This window comes from Macaca thibetana, chromosome 5, assembly GCF_024542745.1.
Source record: "Macaca thibetana thibetana isolate TM-01 chromosome 5, ASM2454274v1, whole genome shotgun sequence".
Lineage (NCBI taxonomy): Eukaryota > Metazoa > Chordata > Mammalia > Primates > Cercopithecidae > Macaca > Macaca thibetana.
The window spans coordinates 86160991-86176083 of NC_065582.1; the positions used below are offsets into that span (position 1 = coordinate 86160991).

General features: G+C 44.8%; 3 protein-coding genes and 1 pseudogene across 3 annotated transcripts in view; 2 read left to right on the forward strand and 2 right to left on the reverse strand.

Moving 5' to 3' along the window:
• Nucleotides 1-14749, forward strand: part of LOC126955395 (keratin, type II cytoskeletal 8-like) — a 32532-nt pseudogene extending 17783 nt beyond the window's left edge.
• Nucleotides 1-15093, forward strand: part of MANBA (mannosidase beta) — a 138466-nt gene that overhangs the window by 18020 nt on the left and 105353 nt on the right. The gene's annotated exons all lie outside the window — the stretch shown is intronic.
• Nucleotides 1366-1685, reverse strand: LOC126955404 (40S ribosomal protein S29). Its single transcript, XM_050791939.1, has one exon. It carries the CDS (start codon nt 1649-1651, stop codon nt 1481-1483), a length of 171 nt encoding a protein of 56 aa, XP_050647896.1. The 5' UTR covers nt 1652-1685; the 3' UTR covers nt 1366-1480.
• LOC126955403 (protein MANBAL-like) lies at nt 8378-8965 on the reverse strand. Its single transcript, XM_050791938.1, has one exon. The coding sequence runs from the start codon at nt 8882-8884 to the stop codon at nt 8627-8629; it is 258 nt and encodes an 85-aa protein (XP_050647895.1). The 5' UTR covers nt 8885-8965; the 3' UTR covers nt 8378-8626.

Consider the following 15093-nt stretch of genomic DNA (forward strand, 5'->3'; position numbering starts at 1 on the left):
GAGGATTTTAATACTCAACTGAATAGGATGACTCATTCTGTGGATACCACTCAACCTCTTTCCCCACCCATCCCTGTCATCACCCAATGGGCCCATGAACAATGTGGCCATGGTGGCAGGGATGGAGGTTATGCTTGGGCTCAGCAACATGGATTTCCACTCAGCAAGGCTGACCTGGCTATGGCCACTGCTGAGTGTCCAATTTGCCAGCAGCAGAGACCGACACTGAGCCCGTGATATGGCACCATACCTGGGGGTGATCAGCCAGCTACCTGGTGGCAGGTTGATTATATTGAACCGCTTCCATCATGGAAAGGGCAGAGGTTTGTTCTCACTGGAATGGACTCTTACTCTGGATTTGGGTTTGCATATCCTGCACGCAATGCTTCTGCCAAGACTACCATTCATGGACTCACAGAATGCCTTATCCACCATCGTGGTAATCCACACAGCATTGCCTCTGACCAAGGCCCTCACTTTACAACGAAAGAAGTGTGGCAGTGGGCTTGTGCTCATGGAATTCACTGGTCTTACCATGTTTCCTATCATCCTGAAGCAGCTGGATTGATAGAATGGTGGAATGGCCTTCTGTCGTCACAATTACAATGCCAACTAGGTGACGATACTTTTCAGGGCTGCGGCAAAGTTCTCCAGAAGACCATGTATGCTCTGAATCAGAATTCGATATATGGTACTGTTTCTCCCATAGGCAAGATTCATAGGTCCAGGAATCAAGAGGTGGAAGTGGAAGTGGAACCACTCACCATCACCCCTAGTGATCCACTAGCAAAATTTTCTTTCTGTTCCCGCAACATTACATTCTGCTGGTCTAGAAGTCTCAGTTCCAGAGGGAGAAATGCTGCCACCAGGAGGCACAATGATTCCATTAAACTAGAAGTTAAGATTACCACCTGAACACTTCGGGGTCCTCCTACGTTTAAGTCAACAGGATAAGAAGGGAGTTACAGTGTTGGCTAGGGTGATTGACCCAGACTATCAAGACAAAATCAGTCTACTACTCCACAGTGGAGATAAGGAAGAGTATGCATGGAATACAGGAGATCCCTTGGGGTGTCTCATTGTATTACCATGCCCTGAGATTAAGGTCAATGAGAAACTACAACAGCCCAATCTGGGCAGGACTACAAATGGCCCAGACCCTTCAGGAATGAAGGTTTGGGTCACTTTACCAGGAAAAAAACTGTGACCTGCTGAGGTGCTGTTTGGTAACATGAAGTTCTTCAGTGGTTATTTCTGAGATTTTGTTGCACCCATCACCCAAGCAGTATACAGTGCACCCAGTGTGTAGTCTTTTATCCCTCACCCTCTTCCCATCCTTACCTGCCAGTCTCCAGAGTGCACTATATCATTCTTTTTTTTTTTTTTTTTGTTTTTTTCAAATGTTTATTTTATGTACAAAGAACTATCATGGTTTTTCACTGAGTAGATGACCTTGGATAATGCTTTGAAGGAAGATCATTTAGTCCAACTTAATGAAACCGATATCCTTCGCATACTGACGGAAACACTGGCGGCACATATTGAGGCCATATTTCCGGATCAGACCGTGCCGGTTTGAACACACGCGACAAGAGCGAGAACCCTGGCCGAATTTTCGCGGGTGGCTCCAGTACAGCTGCTGGTGACCCATCTTGCTCTCCGAAGTGCAACGAGGTAAAAGGCCACTATATCATTCTTAAGCCTTTTGCATCCTGATAGCTTAGCTCCTACTTATAAGTGAGAACATACAATACTTGGCTTTCCATTCCTGAGTTACTTCACTTAGAATAGTGGTCTGCAACTCCACTTTATTTTGTTCCTTTTTATGGCTGAGTAGTATTCCGTATTATGTATAACATATACCACATATAACACAATTTTTGCAATTGCAAGTTGTGCTGCTATAAACATGTGTATCCAAGTGTCTTTTTTATATTATCACTTCTTTTCCTCTGAGTAGGTACCCAATAGTGGGATTGCTGGATCAATGGTAGTTCTACATTTAGTTCTTTAAGGAATCTCCTTAACTGTTTTCCTTAGTTGTACTAGTTTACGTTCCATCCAGCAGTGTAAAAGTGTTCCTTTTTTTAACCACATCTGTGCCAACATCTGTTTTTTTTTTTTTTTTTTTTTTTTTTTTATTTTTTAATTATGGCCATTCTTGCAGGATAAAGGGGTATCTCATTGTGGTTTTGATTTCCATTTCCCTGATAGTGATGTTAAACATTTTTTTATTTTTCTGCTACTTGTGTATCTATCTTCTTTTGAGAATTGTCTATTCATGTCCTTAGCCCACTTTTTGATGGGATTATTTGATTTTTCTTGCTAATTTATTGGAGTTCCTTGTAGATTCTGGATATTAGTCCTTTGTTGGATGCATAGTTTGTGAAGATTTTCTCCCACTCTGTGTGTTGTCTGTTTACTCTGCTGATTATTTCTTTTGCTGCGCAGAAGCTTTTTAGGTTAGTTAGGTTCCATCTATTTATCTTTGTTTTTGTTGCATTTGCTTTTGGGTTCTTAGTCATGAAGTCTTTTCCTAAATCAGTGTCTAGAAGAGTTTTTCTGATGTTATCTTCTAGTTTTTTTTAAATGGTTTCAGGTCTTAGATTTAAGACTTTGATCTATTGAGTTGATATTTATATAAGGTGAGAGATGAGGATCCAGTTTCATTCTTCTGCATGTGTCTTGCCAATTATCCCAGCATCATTTGTTGAATAGGGTGTCCTTTCCTTACTTTATCTTTTTGTTTCCTTTGTCAAAGATCAGTTGGCTGTAAGTATTTGGCTTTATTTCTGGGTTCTCTATTCTGTTCCACTGGTCTATGTGCCTGGTTTTATACTTGTAGCATGCTGTTTTTGTGACTATATCCTTACAGTAGAGTTTGAAGTCAGGTAATGTGATGCCTCAGGATTTATTCTTTTTGTGTAGTCTTTCTTTGGCTATGTGGGCTCTTTTTGAGTTTTATATGAATTTTAGGTTTGCTTTTGTGAGTTCTGTGAAGAATGATGATGGTATTTTGATGGGACTTGTACTGAATTTATAGATTGCTTATGACAGTATGGTCATTTTCACAATATTGATTTTATTCATTCATGAGCATGGGATGTGTTTACATTTGTTAGTGTTATCTATGACTTCTTTCAGCAGTGTTTTGTAGTTTTCCTTGTAGAGGTCTTTTTTTTTTTTTTTTTTTTTTTTTGAGACGGAGTCTTGCTCTGTCGCCCAGGCTGGAGTGCAGTGGCCGGATCTCGGCTCACTGCAAGCTCCGCCTCCCGGGTTCACCCCTTTCTCCTGCCTCAGCCTCCCGAGTAGCTGGGACTACAGGCACCCGCCAGCTATTTTTTTGTATTTTTTAGTAGAGACGGGGTTTCACTGTGTTAGCCAGGATGGTCTTGATCTCCTGACCTCGTGATCCGCCCGTCTCGGCCTCCCAAAGTGCTGGGATTACAGGCTTGAGCCACCGCGCCCGGCCCCTTGTAGAGGTCTTTCATGTCCTTGGTTAGGTATATTCCTAAGTATTTTATTTTATTTTTTTGCAGCTATTGTAAAACGGGTTGAGTTCTTGATTTGATTCTCAGCTTGGTCGCTGTTGGTGTGTAGGAGTGCTACTGATTTGTGTACATTGATTTGGTATTCCAAAACTTTCCTGAATTTATTTGTCAGGTAAGGAACTCTTTGGATGAGTCTTTAGGGTTTTCTATGTATATGATCATATCATCAGTGAACAGCAACAATTTTACTTCCTCTTTACTGATTTGGATGCCCTTTATTTCTGTCTGTTGTCTGATTGCTCTGGCCAGGTCTTCCAGTACTATGTCAAAGAGAAGTGGTGAAAGTGGGCATCCTTGTCTTGTTCCAGTTCTCAGGGGGAATACTTTCAACTTTTCCCTGGTCAGTACAATGTTGGCTGTCGGTTTGTTGCAGATGACTTTTATTTCCTTAAGGTATGTCCCTTCTATGCCAATTTTGCTGAGGATGTTAATCATAAAGGATGCTGGACTTTCTCAAATGCTTTTTCTGCATTTGTTGAGTTGATCATATGATTTTTGTTTTTAATTCTTTTTTTATGTGGATGTATCACATTTATTGACTTGCATATGTACCTGCCTCCCTGGTATGAAACCCATTTGATCGTGGTGTACTATCTTTTTGGTATCCTGTTGGATTTGGTTAGCTAGTGTTTTGTTGAGGCTCTTTGCAGCTATGCTCATCAGGGATATTGGTCTGTAGTTTTTGTTTGTTATGTCCTTTTCTCATTTTGGTATATGCTAATACTGGCTTCATATAATTATTTAGGGAGAATTCCCTCTTTCTCTATTTTTTGGAGTATTTTCAGTAGGATTGGTACCAATCTTTCTTTGAACATCTGATAGAATTCAACTGTGAATCCATTTGGTCCTGGACTTTTTTTTGGTCAGCAGTTTTTAAATTACTGTTTCAACCTCACTACTTGTTATTGGTCTGCTCAGAGTTTCTATTTCTTCCTGTTTCAATCTGGAAAGATTGTATATTTCCAGGTGTTTATCCATTTCCTCTAGGTTTTCTAGTATGTGCACATAAAGATATTCATAGTAGCCTTGAATGATCTTTTGTATTTCTGTGGTATCAATTGTAATATCTCCCATTTCATTTCTAATTGAGCTTATTTGGATCTTCTCTCTTCTTGATTAATCTCACTAGTGGTCTATCAATTTCGTTTATCTTTTCACAAAACTAGTTTTTGTTTCATTTATCTTTTTTCCTTCCCTTGTTCAGTTCTGTTGTTGAAACTCTCCAGTGTATTTTGCATTTCTCTAAGTATGTCTTTCATTTTCAGAAGTTGTGATTGTTTTTTCTTTATGATATCTGTTTCTCTGGAGACCTTTTCATTAATATCCTGCATTGTTTTTTAAATTTCTTTAAGTTGGTTTTCACCTTTCTCTGGTGCCTGCTTGAGTAGCCCGATAATCAACCTTCTGAATTGTTTATTTGGCAGTTCAGAGATTTCTTCTTTGTTCGATCCATTGCTGGAGAGCTAGTGTGATCTTTTGGGGGTGTTATAGAACCTTGTTTTGTCATATTACCAGAGTCACTCTAACTGGTTCCTTCTCATTTGGGTAGACTGTTTCAGTGGAAAGATTTGGAACTCAAGAGTTGCTGTTTAGATTGTTTTGTCCCATGGGGTAATCCCTTGATGTGGTGCTCTCCCCCTTCCCCTAGGGACGGGGATTTCTGAGAGCCAGACTGCAGTGATTGTTATTGCCCTGCGAGTCTAGCCACCCAGCAGGGCTACTGGCCTGCAGGCTGATGCTGGAGATTGTCTGCAAAGAGTCCTGTGATGTGATCCATGTTCAGGTCTCCTAGCCATGGATACCAGCACCTGCTCCAGTGGAGGTGGCAGGGGAATGAAGCGACATCTGTGGAAGTCCTTGGTTGTAGCTTCGTTTAGTGCACTGGCTTTCTCAAATGCTGGTTATGCTAGCAGTGAAGTTGTTGTGTGAACAGACTCAGTACTTCTGGTTAACCAGGATATTGCAGGCAGTGGAATTACTTGTTTTCTTCTTTAGAGCAGGGTTGTTCTTTTATCAGTTTGAGTTGATTGGTCTCTGGCCAGGAGGTGGCCCTTTCAAGAAAGCACGCTGCAGTAGTAGAAGGGGGATATAATCTTGCCCTACATTGGCCAGGATGAGTACTTGGGTTTCTCAGGTGATGGGCAGGGCCATAGAGGTCCCAAGGGTTTATGTCATTTGTCTTTGGCTACCAGGTCTGGTAGAGAAAATCCATCAGGTGAGGACAGGGTTAGGCGGGTCTGAGCTCAGACTCTTTTTGAGTGGGGCCTGCCATGACCACTATGGGGTTCTCAGGCTAATGGAATTATGTTGCCAGGGGGATTATGATTGCCTCTGCTGCACCACACATGTCACTAGGGAAGTGGGGAAAAGCCAGCACTGACAGGCCTGACCCGGCTGGGTGCGGTGGCTCACGCCTGTAATCCCAGCACTTTGGGAGGCTGAGGCAGGTGAATCACGAGTCAGGAGATCGAGACCATCCTGGCTAACACAGTGCAACCCCATCTCTACTAAAAATACAAAAAAGTTAGCTGGGCGTGGTGGCGGGCGCCTGTAGTCCCAGCTACTTGGGAGTCTGAGGCAGGAGAATGGCATGAACCCGGGAGGCAGAGCTTGCAGTGAGCAGAGATCGTGCCACTGCACTCCAGTCTGGGCGACAGAGCGAGACTGCGTCTCGAAAAACAAAACAAAACAAAACAAAAAGACAGGCCTTACCCAGCTTCCATGAAGCCAGCAAGACCAGTCTCACTCCTAGTGTGCCCCCCCAACAGCATTGAGTTTATATCAGTTTATATCCAGGCATCTGGTGAGCAGGGCTGAGATCTTGCCCCAGGCTATAAGCCTCCCTGCTGAGAAAGCAAGCATGGTTCTCAGGCCTCACCCCTCCCCACCTGCTCACACCTTTGGCTGTACCCATATCTGTACTTCCTGTTCACCACCCCCAAGCTCCTGGATTCTGCTCAGGAAGATTCATGCTTGTCGAAAATATTACAAAGTTCATCCGGGAGCTTCCTTCACCCTGTGACTCCCCTCCAGTTCTCCTGGGTGCCTTCCCTTCCCCAAAGACCTCTGTGAGATAGGCCAGGAGTGGCTTCCCTGAGCTCGAGCTGGGGACTCGCTCTTTCCGGTGCTTCTTTTCTCAGTACTGTTATATTTTGCTTGGCTCCTGAAATCCCAAGTCTGACATTGGTCTGAAGCAGAATTGGGGAGCAGAAAAGCTATACCTGGTTAAGTAGTCTCTATATCTATAATCAGGCATAATGATGGAGTCCAGAAGCTTACTGAGAAAATGAGACTGATGATATTGTCATTTGCATGCTCTGATGACACATGGTTTGTTGATGTACAGTAAACAGAGTAAATACGGTGTCAATTATAAATAACTAGCCGAGGCGCACACATGGCATGTTTGTTTCATGGTTGCTGCTTTATAAGTAGCACTGACGTTGTAAATGTTGATGGTGTTGTGACATTAACGGTAGTACTAGGTAATGACTAAGTATATGGACCCTGGAGCCATCTTTCCTGGTTCTGAGTCAGTCCTCTACCACTTAATAGCCATTTGAGTATGGGCCTCGTAGTCTTTGTTGATAAATGGGGATAATAATAGTACCTACTCCAGTAGGGTCACAGGCAGTAACTTTTAACTATTATTGTTGTGTTGCAGTTACCAGCTGGTATAAACGTGTAAGTATATGCAGCATGAGGCGTTGTAGTATAGTCCAAAGAATTCAGACCTTGGTGTTAGACTAGGTTCGTTTCTTTCCTCAGTGTACATACTTCTGCTTAGTTGTGGGACCTCAAGAAAGCTACTTCACTTTTTGGAGCTTTAGTTTCTTCCTCTATTAAATGGTATTTACTGTACATGTTTATTATGAAGATAAGAGTGTATGAGTGCCTACTTTAGAGGCTGATGTGTAGTAAATGGTTGACAAATGATACTCTTATTTGTTTTAGGGTTCATGGGTTTGCTTAACAACTCAGACTGATATGGTTCCTTAGTCATGAGAGGTAACCCTGAGCTGCTATTTGCTCTAAATAAGGCTCAGAATTTCAGTATGATCAAATAGGGTCAGACCAATCTGGAACCAAATTAAGTTGGTTGATTAGCATTTGGAATAGTAATTTTAAATGTAATTTAAACCTCTATAACTTTTTTTTTTTTTTTGGTATTTTTCTCTTAGTAAGAGAAAAATTTTTAATAGACTATTTTTTTTTTTTAGCATGCATGTCAGTTTATTCACCACACTTCCACCAGGAACTCTCACTGGTTAGGGAATGAAAGAATTGAAGGAATGGGGGATGTACAGGTGGAAGTAAAAGGCACACCTTGAGCGTGCTATGATGGGTTGAAGGGTTGAAAAGAGGTTGGTCTGAAATTGATGAGCCTCCGATTTCAGAAGCTCAGGAAGTTTGTGCCCAGGAACTATGCATGCCTTCAGCCAAATCCCCTGCACCTGATGGAGCAGAAGCAGGCACTGCCTACCCTGGCCTGGGCCGTCTGCTGGCCGTCTGCTGGCTCTCATGTCAGGCATTTTCTGGGCCTGCCTGTTGCAGCTAGTGGGATCACTAACGTTGCATGGCCATGGCGTCTTGGCCTAAACAAACAGGTGAGGCCTGGCTCTGTCTACACAGCAGCAAAAAAAGGTGACTGATTAGCAGGAGATCCGTAGTGCACAAATAATGGGAGAGGGTGTGCTTTTCAGCATTAGACAATAACTCCAAAATGTAGTGTAAACTCACAAGGAGGGGGTGACTCAAGGCTGGACACATGACTAAGTAAGAAAATGTGACTCTGTAAGCTGACCCAACTTCTGAACAAACCTCCTAATACAGTCATAGTGTGTTTCAGTCCCCTTGACTCTAAACCATCACAGAAGCAGAAGGAGGAAGAAGTGGTGGACTGCCCAGCTGGAGCCTGGGAACTGTCATGACTGTCTAGATCTCTGAGGTCAGAGGGCGTCACAGCCTGCTCAGATGCTGAGCCTGGAATGGAGGGGGAGAACAGGATATAGATTCCCAGGAGGGCTGTCCCCATGTCCCTCTCCCTGCCCGTCTGGCTCCTTGGGCCTCCTCTTTTACCGCTGCTTCTTGGTCTCTTTCTTGGGCCTGTTGTTCACAGAAGGAACGGTAGCCTTGGGCTTCCTTGTCACGTCAGCACTTCTGGGCTCTGATGGTTCAGCGTCCGCCTCGTGGGACTTGAGAATGGGTATGATGAGGGCCAGCACACAGATGAGTTGGAAGATGGCTCCCAGGAAGAGTCCATACTGTAGCGGGTTCTCCAGGAAAGTGGGCTTGGGCACCTCTGGAGGTGAGAAGTCTAGGTCAGAGGCCATGGCCCAAGTTGCTTGCTGCCTGAGGTCTCTTCTGACTCACCACTCTTCAGAGCCAACTCTCGCACTGCCGCCCCGCTCCCCTGGAAGAGTAGACTTTGTAGGTTCATGGCAAAATTGAACAGAAAGTACAGAGGGTTCTCACATACCTCCTGCCTCCTTGCCTGCATAGCATCCCATTCTTCAACATTCCCCACCAGAGTGGTACACTTGTTAGAATCAATGAACAGACTTGACAGGTCTTTATCACTCCAAGTCCACACTTTACATCAGGGTTCATTCTTGGTTGTACATGTTGTGGGTTTGGACAAATGTAATACAAATGACTTGTATTCACCGTTGCAATATTGTAAAGAATAACTTCACTGTCATAAACATTCTCTGTGCTCTGTTTATTCATGCCTTCCTCTACTTAACCCATGGTAACCACTGATCCTTTCACTGTCTCCATAGTTTTTTCTTTTCCATGTCAAAAGACAAAATTACAACAAATGTAGTTGAAGATAAAATTGTTTTTTATTTGTCATTCATGAATCAGGAAAGCATCCATTCTACAAAATACAATGAGCACTTTCATGGAAGTATAGTGGGTTTTGTAAGGAACAAAGAAACAGAACAGTAGGAAAAAAACTGATTGATTAACATGAGATTACTTCAGGTTACTTTTCTAGAAAGGGTAAAAGCAGAGAGAACCGGCCAGTGTGGTGACTTACGTCTGTAATCTCAGCATTTTGGGAGGCCAAGGTAGGAGGATTGCTAGAGCTAAGGATTTTGAGACCAGCCTTGGCAACATAGTAAGATCCCCATCTCTACAAAAAAATAAAAATAAAAAATTAGCTGGGCATGGTGGCATACACCTGTAGCCCCAGCTGCTCAGGAGGCTGAGCTGGGAGGATTGCTTGAGCCCAGGAGGTTGACTCTGTAGTGAACCATGGTTGTGCCACTGCACTCTGACCTGGGTGACAGAGCAGAGCAAAACCTGTTTCAAAAAAATGCAGAGAGAACTTCCTTACTCAGGTGAACTGGAATCTCAAGTTTTCAGGAAAAACTGGTCTGTTTGCGGATCTACCTGCTTCGTTAAAGTTTCATTTTGATTAAGTGGTACTTAGCATGAGTGACTATTTTGGTTTGATCTGCTCTGCTGAGGCCTAGTACAGGAGCTCAGTCAACAACAGCCTCCTATAATTTTTATTTAACATTCAGAATGTCATATAGTTGAAATCATACATTATGTAGCTTTTTCAGATAGGCCTCTTTAAAGTAAGATAAAATTTTAACCTATAAATTATGTTTGTGTTGAAAAAATATATCTGGGAAGATTGCCCTCTTGAACCAACTTGCAAATTCCTTCAGGGAGCTGGGAGACGGGAAGGAGACTTATGCCCTGCCAAACAGATCATCAGCCAGAGCCTGGGCTTAGTGTGTTGATGTGTTGTGGCTGAATTGCTCTCACACCTTCCTTCTCATGATATTTTTAACTGTATTGGACTAAGTCCACAGTGTAGAGTTATAAATAGGGCTTGGGGGAGTGACATGGTCATGCTAATAATTAGGTGCCTCTTCAGACCTGCATCTGTAAATATGTGTTCCATGTTTGTTCATTGGAGAGGCCGAGTCCTGTGTGGGAGAAGAGCAGAAAAGAAAGCAAGTTGGCTGGGCTTGGCACACGGCATTTAACAGAACAAAACCTTCCCATTAACCAGACCTTAAAAGCCAGTTTGGTGATTACCTGTTGTTTTAAATCTCATCAGTCAGTCACTCTCTCCCCTAGTAGCTTATCAAAATATTTCTTCCAGTTAGGATCAGTTTCTGGCAGATACCTATCTTGATCTTGATACACACCCAGTGATGTAGTGCCTCTTACAGTTTTGCCCTGGGCAACTGCCTAACTGGCCATTGCCATCTTAACGTGGTCATCTGGCTCTTACCTGTGTGGAACTTAGTGTTGGCTTTTCCTTCTCGACTTAGAGTTTTAGTACTTAAGGAAATACTTGAATCTGTTCCTGACAAAGGAGGGGAAGCCCCTCCATGCCTGCACGATTTCCTTCTGTATATTGTTCATGGATAGATGAACTGAAAAGATTTGTTTGCCACTTTCTGTTCTGCCTCCTGTCTTGAGTCTTCCTCTGGGAGATAAAGAGTGGAAAGAGTCCAGATGCAGTGGCTCACGTCTGTAATCCCAGCACTTAGGGAGGCCGAGGTGGGCAGATCACCTGAGGTCAGGAGTTCGAGACCAGCCTGACCAACATGGTGAAAACCCATGTCTACTAAAAACACACAAAAAATTAGCCAGGTGTAGTGATTCATGCCTGTAATCCAAGCTACTAGGGAGGCTGAGGCAGGAGAATCGCTTGAACCTGGGAGGCAGAAGTTGCAGTGAGCTGGGATTGCACCATTACACTCCAGCCTGGGCAACAAGAGCAAAACTCCATCTCAAAAAAAAAAAAAAAAAAAAAAAAAAAAAAGTGGAAGAAGAGTGGAAAGGGATAGGAGAAGAAAGACTTAAGGATTTATGAAGAGGCAGACTTGGGTCTAGACACTGAGATGGAGCAACATCTATGAACATCTAGGAGGCCAGTCATCTTGGGCAGGGGTTAACAAATGTGTTCAGTAAAGAGCTAAATACTAAATATTTTAGACTTCCAGGGCCAGATGGTCTCCATCATGTCTACTCAACTCTGCCACTATAGCATGAAAGCAGCCATATGTAAAATGTAAAGGAAAAGGCATGGCTGTGCTCTAGTAAAACTTTATTTATGGGCACATGTCCACTCTTACTTAGCTTGCTAGCCACACAGAAACATGTAGTGAGCTGCATGTGGCCTGTGGGTGGCAGTTTGCTGTGAGGTAGGATAATATAAGAAACCTGATGTTAATAAGTTTTGTAGTATCTGTGCTGCCTGTGTATTCTCTGTAGAGATCCTTTTCGTGCTCACTTAGCGAAGTGAAAAATAACTGGAAATGCTAAATGAATCCAGTGAGTGGAAGGGAGTTGAGCTGACTTTTGGGCAGTGGAGAAGTATTCCCCCTGGAGGCCGGCTGGGATAGTGGCAGCAAAAAGCAGAGTGAGAACCACAGGGCAATGAGAGACTGCTGGCTACACACCATAGATTCAGTCTTTCATTCATTCTCTGCTGATACCTTGGTGGTTTTGTGTTTCGTTTTAAAAGGGGAAGCCAATCTTTTTTTTTTTTTTTTAATTATTTCAGCAAAGCAATTTACTTCTGCAGAAGGGTGCCACTTGCGTCACTCAAGATCGCAAGAGCACAGAGAACAAAGGAGACCAGGGGTTTTTATCCTTAACGCAGTTCCTATCTCTGTGCCACTCCCCCATGGACTGGGGTTGGATCGCACAATTTGAGCTGACCCGATTGGCTATTTGTACATATTGTTTTGAATACAGAAGGGGAGGAGGACAGAGGTGGAGCGTGTGAGACGTGCAGTTTCAGGGGAACATGGGGTACAGGTAACCAAGGGAACAGATGTGAGTTATTGACTAGAGCTGATGGGAAGAGGGTAGGCTGTTTATGGTAACTAGGGGCAAGGAAGAACAAGAAAGTTGAGTTTGAGAACAAAGGATAAGGAAATTAACAAGCTAAACTCTATAAGAGAAACTCAGAAGACTTATTGTATCTTACATGACAGTTGAAGAAGCATCTGTAGGGAATCCAGAAGGAGCATTCATGAAGGTATTATAAGCCCGGAAAAAGCACATGAGCACTGAGCTGACTATTGAGCCGGAGATGGCCTCAGACAGCAATGGCATCAACTTGTCAGGCTTTGGGAGTGAGCAGCTGGACATCAATGACGCACTAAATTACGTCTTGCCTTATTTCTTATAGAAAAATCTGTAAGATGTAGACTCAATGTTGTTACTGTTAGGGACAAGCTGCCCCAGGAACCGCCTCCCTGCCATAGTGCAGCTGACCCTTACCCTGAATACTCTGCAACTGCATTCCTGAACCCTTATCTAAGTGCCACAGCAAGGTCACCAGACTTGCTACACTAAGCAAACCCTACTTATAACCCTGCATGCAGCACAGGGAAGGTCACGAGAAATGTGGATAAATCACAAGAAACGTGGATATACCCTCTTGTAAATTCCTCCGGTCATGAGATGATATATGGTAAAGTTAACTGACAAGACCAAGAAGCAGCTTCTCCGCTCCTTCTGGGATCTCCATCTGGTTCGACCTTCCTGCCCCCACTTCTGCCTCCACCATGTCTGTCAGGGTGACCCAGAAGTCCTACAAGGTGTCCACCTCTGGGCCCTGGGCCTTCAGCAGCCACTCCTACATGAGTGGGCCCAGTGACCACATAAGCTCCTCGAGCTTCTCCCAAGTGGGCAGCAGCAGCTTCCGGGGTGGCCTGGGTGGAGGCTATGGTGGGGCCAGTGGCATGGGAGGCATCACCGCCATCACGGTCAACCAGAGCCTGCTGAGCCCTCTTAACCTGGAGATGGACCCCAACATCCAGGCCGTGCACACCCAGGAGAAGCAGCAGATCAAGACCCTCAACAACAAGTTTGCCTCCTTCATAGACAAGGTATGGTTCCTGGAGTAGCTGAACAAGATGCTGGAGACTAAGTGGAGCCTCCTGCAGCAGCAGAAGACAGCTCAGAGAAACATGGACAACATGTTCGAGAGCTACATCAACAACCTTAGGCGGCAGCTGAAGACTCTGGGCCAGGAGAAGCTGAAGCTGGAGGCGGAGCTTGGCAACACGCAGGGGCTGGTGGAGGACTTCAAGAACAAGTATGAGGATGAGAACCATAAGCGTGCAGAGGTGGAGAATGAAATTGTCCTCATCAAAAGGATGTGGATGAAGGTTACATGAACAAGGTAGAGCTGGAGTCTCGCCTGGAAGGGCTGCCTGATGAGATCAATTTCCTCAAGCAGCTATATGAAGAGGAGATCTGGGAGCTGCAGTCCCAGATCTCGGACACATCTGTGGTGCTGTCCATGGACAACAGTCTCTCCTTGGGCATGAACAGCATCATTTCTGAGGTCAAGGCACCATACGAGGAGATCGCCAACTGCAGCCAGGCCAAGCTGAGAGCATGTACCAGATCAATTTGAGGAGCTGCAGACGCTGGCTGGGAAGCACAAGGGTGACCTGTGGTGTACAGAGACTGAGATTTCCGAGATGAACCGGAACATCAGCTGACTCCAGGCTGAGACTGAGGGCCTCAAAGGCCACAGGGCTTCCCTGGAGGCCCGCATTGCAGATGCCGAGCAGCGTGGGGAGCTGGCCCTTAAGGATGCCAATGCCAAACTGTCCGAGCTGGAGGTCTCCCTGCAGCAGGCCAAGCAGGACATGGCGTGGCAGCTGCTTGAGTACCAGGAGCTGATGAACGTCAAGCTGGCTCTGGACATCGAGATAGCCACCCACAGGAAGCTGCTGGAGGGCGAGGAGAGCTGGCTGGAGTCTGGGATGCAGAACATGAGTATCTATACGAAGACCACCAGCAGTTATGCAGGTGGTCTGAACTCGGCCTATGGAGGCCTCACAAGCCCCTGCTTTGGCTCTGGCGTGGGCTCCACCTCCTTCAGCTGCACCAGCACCACCAGGGCTGTGTTTGTGAAGATCAAGACCCATGATGGGAAGCTGGTGTCCTAGTCCTCTGACATCCTGCCCAAGTGAACAGCTGCGGCAGCCCCTCCCAGCCTGACCCTCCTGCGGCTCTCCCGGAGAGCGGAAGAGTAGCACAGGGAACCGGAGACCCACTTGAGGCCCAGCCCTAGCCCTCAGTCTACCCACAGGGGAGTTTACTACCTGGGCACCCCCCATGCCCATGCCTTCGGCTACAAAACAATTCAACTGCTTTTTTTTTTTTGTCCAAAATAAAACCTCAGCTAGCTCTGCCAACAGCTAACCTTATGGTTACCTGTTTTTTTCAAATGTAAAAGATGGGTATTCTGAAAAACCATACAAAGAGTCCCTCTCTTCAGCCTGCGTCCAACAACTCATGAAATTAGAAATTGTCCAACCACAGGAAAACAGCCTAGCTAAGATTCAAAGTGTAGGCAAAAGCCTGCAGAGAGTGAAGAGAATCCTCATGGGCCCAAGGAGCATCCAGAAAAGTCACTTCAAACAGGTGGGAAAGCAGAGCAACAGGAGGGAACAGGGTGCCTGGGCATTTGTGGAGAGCGCTGCCAAAGAAAAAAGGCTCCGGAGTCCAGCTCCAAGGGAGCTGGAATGGCCTCACATAG

Bases quoted from the DNA above. Each gene is read 5' to 3' on its own strand.
- LOC126955403 (XM_050791938.1), bottom strand. From the start codon at position 8,884: ATGGCCTCTGACCTAGACTTCTCACCTCCAGAGGTGCCCAAGCCCACT.
- LOC126955404 (XM_050791939.1), bottom strand. From the start codon at position 1,651: ATGGGTCACCAGCAGCTGTACTGGAGCCACCCGCGAAAATTCGGCCAG.